The following is a 16,098-nucleotide window of genomic DNA, read 5'->3' on the forward strand; positions in this document are numbered from 1 at the left end:
TCTAAAAAATAATATAATTATGTGGTGAATTAAAAAAAATGTGTCCCAAACGGGGGCACCCCCTATCCGGCATCCCCACCTTCGTTATAGCGTTAAGTGTCTGAATTGTCTCAATAGTACGTAGGATTTATTAGCAATTTGATATATTTTTCGAATAAGACATGTTTTAGTAAATAGAAATAATGAAATAAACAAAGAAAACAAACATCCACGCCTTACTTTCGGTTTCACAATTTAATACCATCGGGTTCGATATTCAATGTATCCGGGAAGTGCTGCACAGAATGGATTCCTCAGACGCAGGACCTGATAAAAGACCAGCTATTCATATTGGAATTCTTACAGGTAAAGTGCCCGTGTAATTAACAAATGGTACTTTAGCACCACGTTGTTAAACAAAAGGCTGCAATGCTCGATCGTGGCCCATGTAGTCATGACCTGAAGACCTACCCCTAAATGTACCGATGTTCTACGTTGTGAACATCATTTTAAATAGGTCAGGAGCTTTGAGCTAACTTTCTGTTGTCACTGTTTAGCTCAATGTGATAATGTCACATAAAATCTGTTTTTTTTATTTCTTTGACCTTTCAAGATTACAGAGACGGTGTTCATGGTGTTGCAAGGACAAACCACTGCTTATCTAATTAAGCATGCACTACCATGACTACTGCTTTATATTTAATTAACCACGCATCACACTTTATAACACTGGGGCCCAGTATAGAATAGGGGATATCTCTTGGCTTTACTAATACGTGGAATGAAATGGCTAATGGAATGCAGCCAACTGAATATGATATAAAAGGTCTTACTATCACTCTCTGTTTTTGTTTGTTTATACACAAGTTGATAGTAAGTATTAATAAATAAGTGGTATATTTTTGCTTATGATTACCACATCATACAAAAATCTGTGAATGAATGAATGAATGAATGGATGAGTACATACAATCACTAACGTGACCAGTGTCCTTATAGTTACTGAGGCGGGAGCTGTCTGCTGAAGTAAAAGTTGACATGAATTTTAAATAGTTAATTTGTGGAAAATTAGATTTGTAAAATTCCTATTTAAATAGACAAATTGATTCCCCCTCCCCAAATACAAATTTGTATACCCATTTAACATGCTTAAAGCAATTCTGTTGTTTATATAGTTACATAAGTATGCATTTCATCTAATCAGTGATGACATTGTTGTGAGCTGTAAACTTGTTGACATGGTTGAGTGTCATGTATGGTAAACTGGTGATGGATTTCACATTAAAACATTTAATATGTCATTATGGAATGTTCGGGTGATATTAGAGGTAAATGTCTGGCCTTTTTAAAAATTAGTTAGGCATAGGCCCAATCCTTAGCACGATAGAGAGCATGGTGATTGATATTTTATTACATGATCTGATTTAACATATCAAATGTATAATGATCAACTAATAGATTTCTTGGTACCAGTTAATATTTTAGTCTGATTTTTTTTTTCAGTGAGTGACAGATGCTTCAGAAATGAGGCCATTGATGAGAGCAGTAAAAACCTGTATACATTGATTCAGGACAAAGGCATGTAAGTAATGTGCATGTGATAGTCTGTTACCTGTTATTAGCATACATGTACCATTCTACTACTGCTGGTAGTTTATTAGCAATATATTCCAAAGGATTTTTATTAAAAAAACCCCCCCAAAACAACAGCAAAACAGCCCCCCAAAATCTAAAACAATGTGAAACCCCAAAATCTTAAGTATGTTGTACAAACAACCCTCCCCCCCCCCCTTCCAAAAAAAAAATAACACATTACATTAAAACAAATTTACAAGCACCCCCTGCTTTTCAGAACATGAACAAATTACAATAAGGCTGTATTCTTTTTTTCACTATAAAGATTTTCGTACAAAGACATGAGTCATATTCTTTAATTCACATAGATCTGTAAAAGTGTTTGTAATTAATAGACTGCAGGGAAATGTGGTGGTCACCAAAATCGTTCCAGATGAAGGTGATCAAATTAAATCTACGCTGGTTGAGTGGAGTGACCAGCGAGGACTGAGCCTCATTCTGACGACAGGAGGTACCGGCTTCTCACCCAGGGATGTCACCCCCGAGGTACAGCAGGACATCCACAATTACTTGACCTGTCATCCTATCTAGTTATTTGAAGTCTTGGCTGTCTCAACTTCTCCTAGCAGTTCTTTGAACTTAAAATAAAACCATTAAGTCTCAAAGTCCTCTATAATAAAGTCTTTTATTTAGACAGGATAGCACAGTTAGTGACAAAGTACAAGTTTACATTGTGGTCCTGTTTAAAACATATGTACAACAATAAGTATAAGACACATAGATAAATAATGCAGATAAAGTATACACACTCATCAGTAGATATATATGCACTCATTTGATATCATAATGGATAAAATTTACATGATAGATGATGATGAAGTTTGTAATTCTCCTACTACATGATGGAGTATTGATTAAAAACAAGGTTATCTTCCTTAGTGATATTCTGTTCTTTGTAGGCCACTAAGGCTGTCCTTGAGAAGGAAGCCCTCGGAATGACCTTGGCCATGCTAAAACAATCCTTGGAGGTCACACCTCTGGCCATGTTATCGAGGTAAGTTGGGAGATACGCTGTGAAGGAGACTGGTACATGAATCATAAAAAAAAACTAAAATATGAAAAAAATGAAAGTATTTGAAAGATTTGCATGGGGTGTCAGTTGACGTTCATAAAAACAGAGATAATTCTAGTGTTGGTTGTTGTCAGGTTGGTGTGTGGGATACGTGGATGTACCCTCATCATCAACTTACCCGGCAGTGTCAAGGCCTCTGAGGTAAGTCATGCGTGACCTTCAACATTTTATGTGGCTATCATTTAAATGATTTGACAGACCATCAGGTTTTATTCACAGGAACAGTTACAGATGTTTTTATACAGTAACGTAATATTATATCATTTATTTAAGGAACTTGGAATCTTTTGTATAATTTTTTGTACGCCGCAATAAATTATTGTTTTGCTAGAAGATGATGGAGATAAAGCAAAGAATAACTTGGTCATATTTTAAATTTAAGGAGTGTTTGAGATTTGTCTGTCCAGGAATCCCGCATGCTATTGATCTTTTGAAAGACAAGACGGAGGAAATTCAGACTACCCATTCATCCTTGCAGTCGAGAGGCGTGGAAATACCTACCTCAGTAAGTGGAATAACCTAACCCAGTTATAAAAACTTAAGCTGTAAAACCCCTGAACAATAGGTGTTTTAATCTACCTTGTACAGAAACTAAAATTTCTTCATGAAGATGCTTAATGGATGCACAATGGCATTTTAATTTTTGTCAATTTTGTGCTTTGATACACAAAGAAGTAAATCAATTTAAAAGATAAGAACTTATGAAATTAGGGTAAAACAGCATTCTGCAATCACCTGGTGAAGAAAACATTAGCCTAAAGAGTAATATATGCATTGTTTGTGATAAGTTGTAGTCATTATCTTCTGACACTTATTTTCTCTAAGTTCATGTGTGATGAGTTATGAATGGACACCAGTATGTAATGTTGCAAGCATAGACTTACTGATTAGATTAGAAGGAAACCCAAAATTACGTCTTTTGCATGGCCATTCATACTTCATTAGATTAGATTTACACATGCAGAAAACTGCATGCATGAAAGTTTCTTAAATTGTTTGGTGAGTCTGTAAAGGTCACAGATGGTCAAATAATGTTTTGTGTGTGGATTTTATTTGTCTGGGCTTTTTTTTTTTTTACCTCCCGTCTTCTGCTCCATATCAAGGAAAAAATACATAATAAGATATGGAAAAAGTCTATAAAATCTGAGAATTCTTAATTTTTATTACAATACTGGTTCAATCTCTACCCCCCTACCCTTCACCCCCCCCCCCCCACCCCCCAAAAAGAAAAAAACCCCCAGTGTTCTGGAACTGATTTAATGTGGTTTACCCAGTGACGATTCAGCTTTGAATGTTAAAGATTAGATTCTTGTACCTATTAAACATCTAAATGTGAAACTTAATTTTATATGTACCTATACAGGTACCTCCTATTTTACTTTGTTTATGAAGGTTTTCTGTTAAGACAGTCTTATGTTCAGATGTACATGTACATAACACAGCTCCGTCTTACTCAGTGACTGCTGGTACAGTTCAGCCTTAAGTACATGATGTATATGTACAGAACAGTCTTTAAAAGTACTCGTACAGAACAGGTTTTGTACTGTAGAACCCAAGGTTAGCTTTCCTTGAGGTACTTACGAAATCCGAATTCTCGCGTAAATATAGGCGATGACGTGATTATTGGCTCAAGGGCAAAGCACCTGCTCAAAGTCACATGTTTTATACCAGTAAACTACTGACCCTTGTTGTAAGGTTTTGACGGATTATTTGTTCTTATATCAGTTATAATAATGTTAAGTTTTAAGTGCATGTTTATGCCCTATTTTCCTGCAGACACAAACTTAGACCTGGTTTCAGCGATACCTCTTTTTTTTTTTTTTTTTTTTTTTTTTTTTTTTTTTTTTTTACAAAAGGCAAGGCCATAAAGTAAGAAATCTCTGCTACATGTAGTATTTGCATAATTTGATCGAAAATCTTAGCTTCAGTTTGTAGATATCTGTCATCTACCCTGAGGTCCAATGTGTGTGGTTTCATTATCCCACCAAGGCTGACAAATACCAATTCACCAAAACCGCAAATTTTCTCATTTATTCATTTCTTTGCTACAATATGAAAAATGCTGAAAAAAAACTATAGAAAATGTAGTGATGATTTTTTTTTACCAATTTTGAAATGCTTGAAATATTTTGAAAGAAGTAAAGATTTATTTAGGATAATTATTACTAATGTGTAGCTTTGAATTTACTTAGGTGCAGGAGAAAGGCAAAACAATTGGTATTTGTCGGCGAGAGGTGGAAAAATACTTGGATAGCCACGTCCTCCATAAAATTCGGAAAACGCCATTTTACCGAAACCGCCCCAAAAGAAAACTTCATTACTCTCCCAGGTCCAAGACGATCTCGGTTATCCGGCTGGACAGAGAGGACACATTGACAACGGAGCTATATAATCAGCGCGACTCGTACGCCCCCGCTGAAGACGTAAGCCGTAATGTTTTTGCTATGGAGACGGCGACTACCGAGGGTTCTGCGACAGAAGAGAAAGACCAAAACCGAGTAAAACAGGACCAACAACCGGAAACAAATAACCCGCAAATTACTCTGCCCGAGCGCCCCCTTTCATCTCTTGGTTCTTTGAAAAGTTTAGATTTATCTGGAAGTCTTCCGGATTTGACAAATGACGAGTTTCTTACCGTCGGACCCCCAAGTGTTCAAAGCATACGTGTAGAAAGTCCGACAGCCAGTTTAGTTAACGGGAAAACCGGAAATCGGGACGCTAGCATCACCATGTTAGAGAGGCCAGTTCCTCCTTCGTTTGCTCTACCAAAGAATGCAGCCTCAGAAGATCCCGGAAATGTAGCCCAAAGAATTATGGGTAAAGACATATCATCGTGCTTTGAACCCATAGAGAGGCTTCATATGAATTTTGAATCTGATTCTGATGAAGACATAGATATCTCGTCTACAAAAGATCATTCTGATGGGGAGTCGACGATTCCATACGCAGAAGACAGCGATGTCGACGTCACATTCGATGACCATGATACTCCTTCGAGCAACGCGAACGATGATAATGTGTACGATTTTGACAAGGAGGCCAAGTTGATGAGTCCACCAGCAGGCAAGAAGGTCAAAAAAAGTTTCGCTCAGGCACGAAGAATCCGCAAGCGTTTGGACGAAAGGTGCGGGTTTCTTGGCGCCAAACTGCACAAAACGTCAATGTTTGGTGAAGTTAACTTTGTTGAAGTGGGATTGAAAGTTCACGATTTCTTAAAAGATCATCCATTGATACAGGGCATCTATCTGAACAAAGGTAAAAGGGCCATTAAGAAAAACTATGTCACATTGTGCCGTCAAAAATCCGTAAAAGACAGTGGGAGGTTGACATGGAAACGAGGCACACAGGACCAGGGGCGGAACCGCGTTGACGACTACTTTGAGTACACGGAGGAAGGTCGGGCACGGAAATCCATGATAGACCGGAAGTTTGTGCGTGATGAGTATGTCGTAAGCTGGTACATGTGGTGTCCAGGGCACGGCAACTGTATACGGAAGTGTGGAGGGCGTGGCAAGTGTATCTCAGGTAGGTTTATGATTATGTAATATGAGTTATTTATCTGTTTTGTTCTGTAATGTTTTCATATCAACCACTGATATAATAATATATATCATTGTAATTATTGATGATTGTATAGAAATTCATTATTATTTTCTTAGGATGCCAAGGCATGGAGCACAAACAGGACCGACACAATTGTAAGGTAATGCTGATATTTAAGCTCTACCTCAGTGACCTCACTAAATGGCGAGTACAGATCACGGGGCTCCACGTTCCCAAGGGAACGGTATGGCACCCGCCCAATTCAGATGAGAAGTCGCTCAATGCAGATACAGGGGCAGAGGAACACAAGGAATCCAGACAAATCAGACCCCAGAACCGTACCGACATTAACCAACCGGCTCAACAGGCGGAAACTGGGCTCATTCATCAGCCATCTTATTTGTGTATCACAAGTAATGATCCGAAAACGGAAGTTAATGTAGTTGATATAAGCTTACAGACGGCGAATGCTGTCACCTCCGATTCTTTCAGCGGGAACAGAACCAATGACGATTCATTGGCAGGCTTTCCGGAAAGCTCTACTCCAAGTTTAATTTTTTCGCCAAGCTTGCTACCCGAGCCACTTACTGACGCCGAAGCAGCGAACCTGAAGATAATTGAGTGGATATCGGAGGCAACTGGAAGTGATGCAGCAATCCCAAGATTGCCGACCTTTGATCTGTGATGAGTTGATATTATTGAAACCGATGCTAGTCTTTCTTATATTAAGTGCCATTATTCTCAGCTCTGATATATTTTTATTTGTATTTTAACAGCTTAATGCATGTCGCATGTCTGTGTGTTTGAAAACTGTAATGTTGATGTGTGCGAGTGTGGTTAACTTATTTTGCATCATATGCATCTCGATTATCTTAGAACATGCAATGTTTTTTTTGTGGTTAGTTTGGAGTAGTTAAAGACAGAACACATTGTAAGGTTATATTGCCTTCCTAATATTACCTAAATCTGATGATTTTATTGCCGTGCCTTCATGGATAATACAAGCCTCACGGGTCATAAACACCTTGTGCATATTACAAAATGAGGACGAAAAACAGGTTAGCGGCAGTGACTTTTATCATCGCATCTACCGTAGGCAGTTTGTAAAACGTAGGCAGGTTATATTCTTATCACATGGTTCGTGTTCAAATTTTATTAAAAGGAAATATAGGATTTCAATTGCTTATACCAGATATCCCATGTTAATGCTGGTTAAAAGTAGTTGTACTTTTATAGAGAACATTTTCAGGTATATTGCATGTTACTCGATCGTTTCCAATGTTTGGGGTGAAACTTAAGGAGAACTTTAAGGTTGAAAGTCCAAATGATAGTACTGAGAGTTTTCTGACTTGTATAACAAACTTCACTGTGTTAGTCTGACCAAAAACCAGCCAAGGACTCTTATTCGTCAATTGTCAGCCCAGATTGAAAATTCTAAATTGTCATTTAGAAAAAGACACCAACCTACCTCTCTTATGTGGTATTTATTTTGATAAATACATTCCCGGTTTATACTTAGAACTTCTTGTACCTTACTAGCCTGGTGAAAATCATTTCAACAAGAAGAGAGATAGTTTCCTGTGTTGTACGTGTTTAATGTTTTTATTTTTAGTTATGTTTACATGTTTACACGTGTCTGTCTCCTTTACAATGATGTAGCAATGATCGTTAATGACTGATGACAGTGACTCTGCATTAGACTCAGTGAACGCACTAGCTTGCAGTCCCGGTGTGGCGTCTTACTGGGTTGAGCTCGCCGTTCGTAACCTATATACACCTATGTGCCATAATTTATACACCATCAATTTATTATGATTAATGTGATATAATTTGTACGTTTTCCAGTGAATAAATCGCATCTGATTCTTCATACCGTGTTGTGTTAATGATTTTAAAAATGTTTCTCAATATAAGAGTTCATTCGTGATGTTACACCAATTCCTGGCAAAACACTGAAAGATGCATTCGAGGAGGTTAAGTATTGATAGGTCACAGTTAAAGAAAATACCAATACAGAAACAACAGAAACGTACTGTTATTTTGTTAGAGTTACCCTTCTTACCGCAGTATAGATGGGTGGATGCACATTTATTATTATACTTTCATGTTAAATACTGAAATCTGATTGGTTAAGACGCAGTTGATAATCCGTTCTATTACCCTATGCGTTAGCAACACACTTGGCAACAGGTAACACTATATAAATAGTGCCTGTTTGGGAGGGTAACAGTTGAAATTGACATCCCGAGAAAACCATTGTCAACCGACGCGACACCCTGAGAAAACCATTGTCAACCGACGCGAAGAGGAGGTTGACAATGGTTTTCGAGGGTGTCAATATCAACTGTTATCCTCCCAAACAGGCACTATTTATTTTATTGTACTGAATGTCTTAATATTAGAGAAAATTTTACTGCTTTCATATAGAAATGACGTGAATTTTACGGCGAACCGTTCGCGCATAATTTACTCGCATGTAACAATTTGTTGTATTACCCGTTACCAAGTGTGTTGCTAACGCAGAGGGTAATAGAACGGATTATCAACTGCGTCTAAACCAATCAGATTTCAGAATTTAATTTTAATTTTAAAAGCATAATAAAACGAACTGTCATCTTATACACGGATACTAAAGCGTGTTGTATACCAACAGTAAATAGACAATTTCTGTATATTTCTCAAGAGTTCGATTACCTATAACGATAAAAAGATGTAAGATAAAAGAATTAGAACTTTTTCACCCTTTTTGACCATTGAAAATAGCAGACACAATACTGTATGTAGAAGTCAGAGGTTTTGTTATGTGGGATCAAAATCGTGTGGAAAACGAGTTCATTTCATTTTGAAAGGATAATTTCACATGAAAAATAACGGAATTAAGAATCATCTTTATTATGCAAAACCAAATGTTTACAAGTAAATGTAAGTGGAGAATTGCAAAGAACTGAATGATTTAGATAAATTCCTAGATATGATGTTTAGCTGCCGTGCACTAGTACCGTTAAATTGTGATGATGTTCATTGATGTTATTGTTTTCTTTTCTGTCCACTCACCAACTACTCATTAGAATCTATACTGTATTTTATATCACTAGTAGTCCATTACGTTTTATAATTGAGGGACCATAAATTGAATTGAACTAAGTTTGGTTGACAGTTTACAGTTTGTGTAATTTACTTTGAAGAAAGTAATTACATGTAACAGGTGGTAACACTTAACACCTTTCATTATATTTTAATAGGTGCGAGGCGTTTCTCTTGTGAAGCACAAAAATTAATGTGGATTTTGCAAATTTCCACACATTGAGACGGTTAGGGATTGTGTCTCAAACACCGTGCTCATTGCTGCCTTATAAGGTCGAGTACTTTATAATTAAAAGTCCTTGGGATCGGTCCTTGTGAATGACTTCAGTGTTTGACCTTTGACCCTTATTGAACACTATATCAGTGAGGTGTCGGGATATTATCTGTCCCTTGAAAGACATGCATATTTTCATTATACATTAAATTCTTTATTAGAAAGCATTCTTTTTTAAAGAACTTTTTAAGCTAACATAATGAATTGCCTGGATATTACCGAATTGAAATAAAACAGAATATATGGCTGTTGTTTCATAATTTTCATGCTGGTATTTGGGTGATACAAACTATTGAAACACGAAGATTGATGTATATTTTGTTCTGTATTTTCCATGCCCACACCACGCAGTAATAAGACAGACTCTTGGAGAAAGAGATGTGATTTCTCTCTAATCAAATTAGTGTAGCTCGTGCAAAGTCATCATTACTCCTAGGACAAAATCGGCGTCTCTGCAGAATCAACCTTTAAGCGCATTAGATTTAGGTTCATTTATAAAAAAAAAAGTTCCGGAAAAATGAGCTTTGTAAAATGCAGCGGAAATTGAGTGCTATGGGGGAGAGAAAACTTCAACCACACAGTGGTTCCAAGTAAAAGTTTCTTGCTTTTACACCCTTGATTAAATCGCTGATAGGAGACAATAAACAGACAATTTTGCCGTTCCCCTTGTGGTATTACGTTCTTTTCCATTTATGAACATTCATCAAAATGTTGTTTCATATTGTTATTTCAAACTCTAGATGTCGCCATTTACTCATAAAAAAAACAACTAAAAAGCATTTATAATTTTAAGTGTAAAAAGGAATGTTTAATAAATAAAGCCCCTGGAAAACTCCTAAAAGAGTTTCTCTAGTCATTTGAATTTTATTTTCATTATATACAATCTCTTTTCCGAATGCATGCTGAAATCATAATCTCTGTACTGTAAAAATTCTTAGCGTAATAGAAATGCCACTGAGAAAGGTCGATTAAATTGTTGTTAATAAGCATATTTTGCTATGGGGAGATGACAGACTTAGTAATGATTTAAATGAACGCTTGCTTTCCTAGTTCACATTTGTTATTACAAAAACAAAAATCCAATAAAGTTTTATTGCGTATTTGCATAGGTATTAAAATGTTCTAACGGAAACCTTACTTTATAGTATGTAAACTATTTTGAATCTTTATATATATATATATATATATATATATATATATATATATATATATATATATATATATATATATATATGTGTGTGTCATTTTGTTTGCATGTGAAAAAATTGTTTGTCATTTACTGTAGAGAGAGGACTACAAAAGTCATACACCTTATGTCAAATCCTTTGTTATTATGTTACAATAAGAAAGTTCAAACCACTGGGGTCGACGATGCTACTTCTTGATTGAAAACAATTTTTTTAATCAGACATGCCAGGAATTATGAAACACTATTAAATTTCTTTGATTTGTTCTTGCACAATTAAAAAATAACTTATTGTAAAACCTGTATAAAGTTCAAAACCGAGAGGGCTGACAGATGATACATCAATATTGCAGTTTAATACCGTGCAATTTTTCACCCCCCCCCCTCCCCGCCATACATACAATGCATTTTCATTTTTAAGTAATTAAAACTTTAAAAAAAAATCTTTTGATTAACAGAAATATGTCGCAGTTCCCTAAGTTTAAGTTTGAGAATGTCAGTTGGTATTAATGTTATATTTGGTACAACAAATTAAATTTACCCATTAGCATATCTGAATTCTTACTGAATGAGTGATATGATGTGCAAATAGTATTCCAAACTACATCAATATAAGTTTCTAGATGCAAGTCATGATTAACATTCGCGTTATCTTACTCTCGTTCATCTGTGGTTCGCTCATTAAGCCCTACAGTGTTTATGTAACATTTTTCAGTGTACTATGCTTTTATGTCTTTCCAGTTTGATTTTTGCGAATGTCGATTATGTTGTTGATAGATCTTTCGTTGTGTAAGGTTTCTTTGCCCGGCCTTCACAAGCAATGGTTCCCTTGGGTCCCTGGTTCTCTTCCCCTGACTCAGTGCACCCGTTGACCTGTTGGGACGGGGATTTACCCACGCTCTACGCGGGTTTGCGTGTATCAGACTTGCTGCCCTTCCTCTGCTTATATGTAGTAGTCGTAAATACGTTCAGTGATCAGTTAATGGACCTCGCTGATGGGGATCTAATCCTGGCCTCTTTAGTTAGAGATCCTTCGCCATCTTGTACGGCTTTGCAATCGTCTGATCGACAAATTAGCATGCCCTTTGTACTTTATTCCCATTGATAAAACTGAGTTATTTCAGTAAAATGGTGCCCATTTTATATAGAAAAAATCGTGCTTTGTATAACGTTGGAATCAGTATTCTTGTTTGGGACATCCATGCCTCTTAAAGTTTTCACATTTTATGAATCTATTCCTGAAAGTTTCGTCAAGCAAAAGAGACTCGAAAATGAATAAGAACTTTCTTCTGCGATCTCAGACGTGTTTATGACCAAGGATTTATCAGTAGTGCTGTGTATTAACTCTTTGCATTACTTAATCAATTTTATGAAGGTAAAAGCATAATTTTTTGTCAATTTTTAACTCAACAAAAAAAAATCTAGATTTATTCTTTATATTTTAATAGTCAATATCGCATGCTCTGTCATTGGTACAGAGGAAATGTTTCAATTAAGTCTCTTTCCAGGCATCATTTTGAAGATCTATAGTGTGAGTGAACGAATCTGGAAAGGACTTTAAACAGTAAACCATCGATACAGTGCTACTAAATCACATTTACCATCGATTTTTGAAACAATATTTTTTGACCCAAATCCTTCCATATGTTTGTTAAACAATTATGAAGATCTTTTTCATACCAAATGAACTTATCCATTAGTTTAGTTGAGGCTGTTGTTCTACATGTATATGATTTTATGAATTTTCATTCGTTTATTTAAAGAACGCTTCTGTTTGCCGGTTAGTGATATACTCAGCAATTGCTGTTCATTTGTTGTAACAGTTATATTTTGGGTAACCAACGGTATGGTACAATTTTAAAGTTTGTAAATGACGTCAATAGAATATTGACGTAGATAGATTAACATACATGTAAAATAATTCAAATGATTTAATAGCAAGGCTATTATATAGTAGGGGGTATATCAAGGACTAAGGTATTTGATTTCAGGTGTTTATTAGTGTCCCGCCCTGTAGTTATCAATATGTTTGTTTGTTTGTCTGATATCATTTGTCCGGGGTTTGCTTTTCCTTAGCGGCCCGACTTACCTCATGGTTTTACCCCTATGAGCGGCTTTAGGTAAAGGGTGTGCATTGACCTTGTATCAAGTTTTTAGGTCTAAGGTTAAGGTCATAGGAGGCATGTGTATAACCACTGACCAGACCACACCCTCTCTCTCCTTAGCCCAATCTAAGTAATACGTCAATTAGAGATTGACGTGTGGTAAAAGGTGCGCAATGATATTTAACAAGGTTTCAAAATCTGTTATGTTAAAAGATATGCTGTTAAAGAAAGGTAAATTCAATTTTGGAAATTTAGTCGGAACAGATACTTATTTAGTATGAAATGTAAATTTGATTTCTATAGATTTCATACTGAGAGAAGTAAGTAATAATCTGCTTTGCTATGACGATTGGAAATGCACGGCATGTTCTACTGCTTAAAGCTCATTTTGACAAAGGACATTCCGCCTAATAATTACACTGAGGCGAATCAGGTACACAGACTGTGTTTGACTTTATCATATTCATGAATTATAAAGCTGACATCTGAGACAGAATTCTTCATATTTGTGTTCCCTTGGCTGCTCTTAATGTTAAGTGCTATTTTTAAATAAATAACCACTGAAAATATTACCGACTTGCATTTTATGTAGAACTTTTTACCTTGTAGATAATACATGAGGACATTGATCATGTCTTGAGCGTCAGAAAAACCTTACACCCCCTCTTCATTGATTATATTAATCTTGTACATACACTTTTAGCTCATCTGGCACAGAGGCTAATGTTAGACGATCTCACTTTTGATCTCGGTCACACTTTTACAAAAGGAACATAAACTGGAAAAGTGAGACTAAGATTAAAAGTGAGCTCGTCTAACGTTTATGTCCCGTGGCTTCAGCTGAAAGCTCAAGTGTTCAAAAGTGATCACTTTTTGTCCGTCTGTTTGTTCGTCTGTCCGTCCGTCTATAAACTTTTTAGATTTCTGTCGTTTACTTCTCAAGAACCATTGGACCAAGTTCAACTCAACTTGGCAAACATCTCTTTAGGTGAAGTGGACTCCAATTTGTTAAAGGGATATGCCCTCATACAAGTGGAGATGATCAAAGGAATAAATGAAGGAAAATCTTTTAAAATCTTATAACAGTTTCTCAAAAATGGAAACGACGACAGGGGCTTGATGTTTATATATATACAAAAGTGGGAAAGTCTTTTGATATCATAATGCAGTTTTGATCGACGTTATGGCTATTGTTGCTCGGGTGAGCGAATTGGCCCCTGGGGCTCTTGTTCTGAATTATCCCAGGTTTTGGTCGTTTTCTATGGCCTTTTAAATATGTTGCAAAGTGATATAACATATTCCGATTTATCAAACTGTCACATTATATCTCACTGTCGAAGCCAATGCTTTACAACGGTGTTGTTATACAGGCTGATGAATTGTAATGCTTATAAATTTCAAACAATTCTTTTTTTTTTTTTTTTTTTTTACTATGAGCCTCTCTCAAATGTAATTGTTCTGTTAGATTGCTTTGATATCTGTGACCAAAAAAGTAAGAATATTTTGCTTTAGAAATAAAGACAACCAAAAAGTTTATAATATATGTATATAAATATAAAAGAATTTTTTGATGATCAAATTATAATAACACCTTTACTGCAGTTAATAGTTATGATTCATGGCATATTTTCGGGGCGGGATAACGCTTTATGGATTTTTTTAGATTTTTAAATTATCTGACATTTATTAAACAACATAATGTGTATAATTTTTTACGGTACTAATACCTTATATTTTTACACTGAGTGCATGTGTGGTATCAGTTCTTCCGTGTTTGGTTTATGTATTTAGGTTTGTATGTTGAATCTTGTGAATGATTACATCTCGTACCGACTTATTTCATTTTAGTTCAAATCAGGCCACGCCGCTCAGAAAGATCATGGACGTCATCCAGGTCACCATCACGATTTCCCCGAGGGAAGATATCTCGGCGACCACGGCCAGCATCACCATGGGCACCATCATCACCATGGCGAGCATCAATACAAACACCATCACCATGGAGAAAACAAACATGGCCATGACCACGATCGCCATCATCACCACCATCATGGCTAGTAGCAAAACCAGTCTATACCTCCAAAACAAAATTTAAAAAAATTGTGTGTAAATTGTCAAAAAAGTCAGTAACTCATAATTCAACTGCATTTTATTTTCTTGGTATAGGCAATCACGACATAAGCCGAGTTGCCTATCGGCCACGGAAATCCACATACCCAATGATCAGTGTTGACGAAGCACTTAAAATAGTATTGGAGCATGCGCAACCCTTAGGCGCAGAGGAAATTGGATTGCGAGGTTGTTTTACGATAAGATTTTAAGAAATTTGCCTTGACACTTTTTATAACAACATAACGAGTTTCAGACTCAAAGAGAGAGAGAGAGAGAGAGAGAGAGAGAGAGAGAGAGAGAGAGAGAGAGAGAGAGAGAGAGAGAGAGAGAGAGAGTATTTTAGGGTGTTTTGTGTCATTTGGTTCTTGATAATATCGAAGACATAATCAGAGATTCTGAAAGAGAGGCGAAGCAAATATCTTTAAAAGAAGTCTATTTTTGGCAATACTTCTCAAACGATTGATTGTATCAATATAATATTTGATTGTAGAAATCAAATTAAGAAGTGCTCAATAATACGTTCTTCATGGACGCCAATTTTGATTAAGTTACACTGTACGAAGACAATCTAAATGAGGAATAGAAGGAAAAGAAACAACAATTCCTAAGCATATTAGTAGATTGGAGGAGGAGGTTCTTAACTTCACAAATATACAAATGAGTACATAAAATAACAGCTCCGAAAATGTTTCATATTTCATTTACAGTATTTGTCTGATCGTATCTTTGAAAGTCTATGCTTATTTGTAGATAAAATGCAATTATTTTATTACTTAATAAGTTTCGCCATTATTTGTCGCTCTCCTAAGTTTTATAGTCTGTTTCAAAAATTGTATTCTGCGAAATATTTTACTGAGTGGCCGATTGACGTAAACAGTCTTGTATAGTAATATCAGATTTGAATCTCTGCAGTCAAAAGTATAATCTGTTTTATTTTTTCAGAGTGCTTGTGTAGATTTCTTGCTGATGACGTCCATGCGATTGATCCACTACCTCCGTTTCCTGCCTCAGTCAAAGATGGCTATGCAGTAATAGGTCTGTGTATAACATCACTAATTAATCAAGGAGTTCGGCCATTCATTCACTTCGATTTCAAATGGAATGTCAC

The 16,098-nt window shown here is 36.0% G+C and overlaps 1 protein-coding gene across 2 annotated transcripts in view; it reads left to right on the plus strand.

Moving 5' to 3' along the window:
- The first annotated feature begins 189 nt into the window (after positions 1–189).
- Positions 190–16,098, plus strand: part of LOC105339552 (gephyrin) — a 28,976-nt gene continuing 13,067 nt past the window's right edge. Inside the window, exons 1-9 of one of the 2 annotated variants that reach the window (XM_011445130.4) lie at positions 190–345; positions 1,483–1,561; positions 1,950–2,100; positions 2,514–2,608; positions 2,761–2,827; positions 3,069–3,191; positions 14,727–14,931; positions 15,045–15,176; positions 15,933–16,025. In XM_011445130.4, the coding sequence (XP_011443432.3) occupies positions 285–345; positions 1,483–1,561; positions 1,950–2,100; positions 2,514–2,608; positions 2,761–2,827; positions 3,069–3,191; positions 14,727–14,931; positions 15,045–15,176; positions 15,933–16,025 (1,006 nt within the window). In that variant the 5' untranslated portion in view covers positions 190–284. Of the gene's footprint in view, positions 346–1,482; positions 1,562–1,949; positions 2,101–2,513; positions 2,609–2,760; positions 2,828–3,068; positions 3,192–4,878; positions 6,212–6,345; positions 8,100–14,726; positions 14,932–15,044; positions 15,177–15,932; positions 16,026–16,098 lie in introns of those variants that run through there. The other variant, XM_011445129.4, reaches the window with a different exon arrangement.

This window comes from Magallana gigas, chromosome 6 (genome assembly GCF_963853765.1).
Source record: "Magallana gigas chromosome 6, xbMagGiga1.1, whole genome shotgun sequence".
NCBI lineage: Eukaryota > Metazoa > Mollusca > Bivalvia > Ostreida > Ostreidae > Magallana > Magallana gigas.